This window comes from Erythrolamprus reginae, unplaced genomic scaffold (assembly GCF_031021105.1).
Source record: "Erythrolamprus reginae isolate rEryReg1 unplaced genomic scaffold, rEryReg1.hap1 H_8, whole genome shotgun sequence".
NCBI lineage: Eukaryota > Metazoa > Chordata > Lepidosauria > Squamata > Dipsadidae > Erythrolamprus > Erythrolamprus reginae.
In genome coordinates, this window is record NW_027248536.1 from 636,830 (window position 1) to 642,829 (window position 6,000).

Genomic DNA, 6,000 nt, shown 5'->3' on the forward strand with positions numbered 1-6,000 from the left:
CATAATCCAGCAATCAGGAGAATCCATTGGCTTTTATATTTAATATCTGCTTCTCATTTCTGATTTTTTTTTATTCTTTTGCCTTTCTTTCTTCCCATCCGGTTTCCTTTCATTATAATGCATCTTTTAAAAAGGAGAGCATTAGTCTCATTTATGGAAACTATTAATTTTGAGCTCCAAAGAAGATCAATGTTGTGAACTCACTTTCTGCAGTGAGATGTTTTATACTTCATAATATCCAGCATAGACAAGGTCACCAGGATGTCTTGAGATAACAGGAAGTGAAGTTCTGTAAATCTGGAAGAATCAGGCTGAGGAAAAGTGGCTTAAACCATTTCAGAGCCTTCGTTTTTTCTTAGAACAGCTGATCTAAATACTAATCTAATGTTTGCTTTGCAGATGTGAAGTGGACATCAATGAATGCAACTCTAATCCATGCCTCAATGGAGGCCTCTGCCAGAACCAGATCAACAAATTTTATTGTATGTGTGATGTGAATTATGCTGGTGATCGCTGTGAAATAGATGTAAGCGACATCTCCTTTTTTGTCTCTCTCTTGTTGTGGCAAAATCTTTTTCAGCTACTTTCTTACCTCATTCTTCGCATGGATGATGACCCAGAAGTGGAATGGGGTGAACCAGATGATTAGCAACGAAATCCCTCCAGTGTTATTTTAAAGCCATCAAAACACACCAGAAGATATCTTGGCCAAAGTGAAAGTAAAAATAACAACAAATCCAAAACTTCTAACCATGTTTCTCGCAATATTTCAGGTAGATGTAAAGTCGGTCATTGCAATGATTTGGAGTTGTTATTGCAATGGTAAATACAGAGGCTGTGAGATAGATTTGTGATACTTGATATTTTTAAAGTGATAGAGATGGCAGGGCAAGGTTCCAAAAACAGATTTCCATTTTCACTTGCTGATAATGTCTTCTAGTTTGGATTTGTTCAGTAGTCTGGTTTTTATCCTGTCTCCTCCCTTAATGTTGTAAGATGTAAAAACAAACATCTTCAAAACAGGTGATGCAGCCTACAGCCCCAGAGTTATATAGAGTGCCCTCCATGCATTGAGGATTGTATATGGAGCCCTTCCAAATATTATTGCCAAATTGTAAATTTAATTTGATAGAAAGGGAAATGTGTCAGGAATAGGAATTACTGTAATCATATTATCAGTTTGAATTTAATTTTGATTTCAGTTTACGTACATTAAATCCACTTTAGATTTGCTTTGGTTTCCTTTACATTTTGCAGCTTGAGCATGAGGCTATTTATTCCCTTCTTTTTAAAAAATGTGCTCTTTTTCTTCCAATCACCAACTTGTATTTCTGACTTTCAAAATGTTATCACTGATCTTATGTCTTAATTTGTGCACATGTGTTTGCATGGATGTAATGTCTGATTGGATGGAAGAATGCTTCTATATGACTTTAGATATATTGTACACATGCATTTTTTAACTATAATTCCTTTCCTTCAGTATTATTAAAACTATTCTAACTTCCTGCAGTCCAGATATTTGTTAGCTTGATGACATTGAGAGCAGATAATTGCAGCTAAAATCATAAGTATTTTAAAAGATTGATTCAAATGTAATGCTCAAGTTAATATGCTCCCCAATTTTAAATTGCATACTGAACTCAAATGTACAGAATCGTGAGCCTACAAACTTGAAAGTTGACATATATGTTCCTCTTGGCTTTTAGATGCTCGCTAAAAAAGGATGTTTCAAAATGACCATCAGATCATTAGTTATTTCTTATATTATTATTAACACGCTCTGATGCTAAGACGTTAGATGTTTTACTCTCCCCCTGCCCATTTGAAAAGAACTCTGTTCCAACTGCCAGTGGGTATGGCCAGTGCGTGACACATCCAGCTTGCAGGCTGAGAGTTTAAACATTCTACTCCATACTGAGGAGTTCAGTTTCGTAGCGAAGCACCGGTATCCAGCTTCTAGTCAATGATATACTTGGGTGCTCCTATGAACTTAAGGTACTCACTTCAGAAAAGTTCTATTCCAGATTGTCCTAATAATGGAGTCACTCTAGGTTCAGATTGTTAGATAGAGTGAATGGAAAAGGCAGACAGAAGTGGCTTCAAAACAACAGCTCTTTATTTGGCAACTATTTACAACCCAGCAATGGCTCTGTCTGACAGCCAGTGCTTTTATAGGCAGCTGCCAGACAGTCTAGCCCAGGGGTAGGCAAAGTTGGCTCTTCTACGACTTGTGAACTTCAACTCCCATAATTCCTGAGCCAATCATGCTAGATCAGGAATTCTGGGAGTTGAAGTCCACATATCATAGAAGAGCCAACTTTGCCTACCCCTGGGCTAGCCAATCAGCAGTCAGTATTTTCCCTCCAGAATGGAGGACCTGACTGAAGCCTATGTGCTTCAGTCTAAGAATGTAATACAGATGATTTATCAATAAAGTTACTTTGTGTTGATAAGATTTAATACTAGCCTGTCCCACCCAGTTCCTGTATTCCTGCTTCACCATCTTTAGTAGGTAGACCCAAATTTGGGCTTGTAGCAATAGAACCTAGACTGATATACTGCTTTATAGTGTTTTACAGCCCTCTCTACATGATTTACAGAGTCAGCATATTGCCTCCAACAATCTGGGTCCCCATTTCGACCTCAGAAGCATGGAAGGCTGAGTCAACTTTGAGCCACTGAAAATCAAATTCCTGGAGTGGGCTGTGAGTTGAAAGAATTGTATTCTAAACAATGCTGGTTTAGTCCTTATTTTGTCAGCAAAACTCTATGTATCCTTTCATCTCCATGGATGGACAGATGGATGGATGGTTTCTAGCATTGCCATCTTAATTGGAAAGTGAATTGATAATGACCTGGAATGAATGCAGAATGAATGGATTTTATATTCAGTTCTTTAACCATGTATGACTACCTATATTTTAAAAAGGGCTTTTATTCTGGTGCAATAGTCTGAATAAACACTTTTTCTTTGTTTTGTATTTAAAATGGCTGTAGCACTAAGTTGAGTAACATAGAAGAAAAATGCTTTACTAATATTATATTATGGTAGACAGTTCTGATTGTGGTACATAATTTTGGGAGGTATCTTGCCAAAATGGGGAAAAAATATCTAAGCTACACAAATGATGTTGCAATAATAAATTATGTTATAGGTTTGCAATACGGGCAAACTACAGAATTTGTAAGGACAATTGCTCTCAAAAATATCTTGTATAATATAAACTTGAAAATGAAAAATTTGTCCAATGCGGTTATTCTGCAGAATAGGCAAGGCATGTATATATTCCCCTCCTCAAAATGTATTTTGAGATTGTGGGATCAGACACCAGTGTGCAAATATGTACTTAAAATGTGTCATTAAAATAACTAACAGCCATTGTTTCATATTTGTTCATAAATTTAGGTATCACCTTACTCTCAAAGTGACTCTGAGGGGTTTTCAGCTAAATGCATAAACATTTATTTTTTTAAAAAATCGTATTCCCTATACATGCCGCTAAGCCCATTAACTCCTGCAATCATGGAAACGACTCCTAACACCTGGATTATCAAATCCATCCTCCAAATTCATTGTACATCTGTATTCTGTTACCACATTCTGTCTGTATTATCATCTCTGTCTTTGTGCAAATAATAAACCTTCTGCTTTTGTCATGCTGTCTCTATCTTTCTCATTTGTGTCTCTCTGTGCTATTCTCATTGTCTTTGAGGATGTCATGGTTTATAAAGGTTTATGCACACTTCAGACCCGTGCTACCTCGAAAGCTGAAGCAGTGCTGTTTCCAAACTGTATTACACCTGAGCCCTGAGGTGTGTGATTACTTAAACATCTCTCGAGACAAGTGTCTTTCACTAAAGACTAAAGCTGGGAGGATCAATCCTCCCTCAGGACAGCAAGCCTTCTTTTCCAATTTCAGAATACATTGGGGGCCTGCTATTTTGATTTCACCAAATGTCAAGTGAAATATATACACACACAACACATTCATTCTCTCCCCCTCTCCCTCCCTCCCTCCCTCTCTCTCTTCTGCATGAAATGTGTGTGTTTACATTTAAAATTCTCTCTCTGGTTTTGACCCATTACTTTTCTGAATCAGCAACTTTCTTAACAACTGTCATTCAGTAGAGTAGAATAAACAGTAGAATGTAACAGTCCTTAACTAGAGCCATATAAATCATCAAGGCATGAAGCCAGTGCTGTGTTTCTTTGGCCTGAAAGTGCAGCGCCCAGGGCCCAGTTTAAAAGCCTACAGCTCCCCTTCAGACTTACCTTTTTGTAGTATGCAATAACCAAATCCAGACATTGCTAGTACTGTTTCTCCAGGGTTAGTATTGGTGCATTCTTTCTTTTTTTTAAAGACAGCCATATAGTACAGAGTTACACTTCTCCTAATAATGTTATAACTATGAATAAGTATGGCAAATATTAGTAACGATGAATTCAAAACTGGAAAAAAAAACCTTTGCAGAATATGATCCTGGGATTTGCCTATTGGAGGGGCCTTAACATATTCATTAATTGCAATTGGTAGTTGGAGGTATGCATCCTAATGGCACTTAAATTACAATAATAAATGCCTACCACTTCATAAATAATTTATTCCATATTTGCATAGTTGTTTTCTATGCAGTTATTCTTGACTAATTATCGTACTGACAAAAAAGGTGTCAAACCCTGAATAACAACCTTTCCTTCCGTTGGCATATCTTTTCCCTTCATCTTGCATGTTCATCTTTCATTTTTGATCTTACTGCCATTCTTATATGTGCTCATTTTGCGAAAGCAAAACAAATTAATAACAATCCTATTAAAATAAGAAAGAATAAGCAAAATGTGCTTTGGCCTTGGCACAGCATTATAATGTTAATTTGAAGGATTTTAAATCAGCTCCAAAATGAGTAGTATATTCACCATCACCGATACAAATTATGGCCTTTATATAAATATATTTATTATTGTACTCCTGGACAGCACTTTAGATTTTACTAGTGAAAGGTAACATGAAGGCTACATTGAATTTAACAAGTTTGACTCTAGATGACTTCATAGACATATTCATGCAATGCAGAAGTATATTCATTCAGGTGTTTTATACTTCTCAGATTAATTTACTTTCTCCCTCCAAATACTAACCAGGTCTGGCTCTGCTTAGCTGCTTCTTAGTTTTTGAATCTAATAAGGTCACACAGGTACTTCTACCTAGTGAAACAACTACTGTTAGATTCAGTGGCTTGCTGTGGCTAAGAACTAATGCTGTGAGAAGGATTAAACTGCAATGATAAATACTTGAGGTTGCTTTATATTAGAGTTATATTCATATGATGTCCAGATTATAATGTTCTTGCTCCTTCATTTTTCATATCACAAAAATTCAAAGGGATCTTTTTTAATTTATTTTTTTCTCCACCATATAAAACATACATACTTAACAACACATATATCTTCAATGTATAAGAATTGCATGGGAGTACAGCTGACAGCCATATGGATTGTTATTTTAACCTTCCTGCTTTTTTTTGTCATGGCTTCTGCCATTGTTTTTTTTAAATGATTACCCATTTTTTAAAAATGTCTACCTTTCTTTAAAAAAATACTAATATTGATTGGTTGAACTTGAATTCAGCATCTTTACATTGGAAATGTATGATCTTAGAGATAATGTCTCATTAGAAAATTTCTTCTCTCTAAGCTTAGAGAAGGGATGGGCAATTATTTTTTCTTTACAACTATGGATTTCAACTCCCAGAATTCCTGATCCAGCAAGAATTCCTGGGATATAAAGGGGCCACAGCTTCCCAACAGAATGAGAAGTGGGAGCTTTGCAGCTGTCACTCATTACCTTTAAGCCAACCCGTCACATGATCATCAAGCCACTCCCACCTGGTCACATGGCTGGCAAGCCACTCTTATCCAGTCAAATGGTTGACAAACCACTCCCACCCTGTCATATGACCAGCAAGCCATACCCACAAAATAAGCCATGGGCAGTGTGT

The 6,000-nt window shown here is 36.5% G+C and overlaps 1 protein-coding gene across 1 annotated transcript in view; it reads left to right on the forward strand.

Annotated features, from left to right (window-relative positions):
• The window catches only part of LOC139155886 (protein crumbs homolog 1-like), a 43,762-nt gene extending 43,104 nt beyond the window's left edge, over positions 1-658 (forward strand). The window contains exon 7 of the mRNA XM_070731233.1: positions 400-658. Coding sequence (XP_070587334.1) covers positions 400-649 — 250 coding nt within the window. The 3' untranslated portion in view covers positions 650-658. The remainder of the gene's footprint in view (positions 1-399) is intronic.
• Positions 659-6,000: the final 5,342 nt, after the last annotated feature.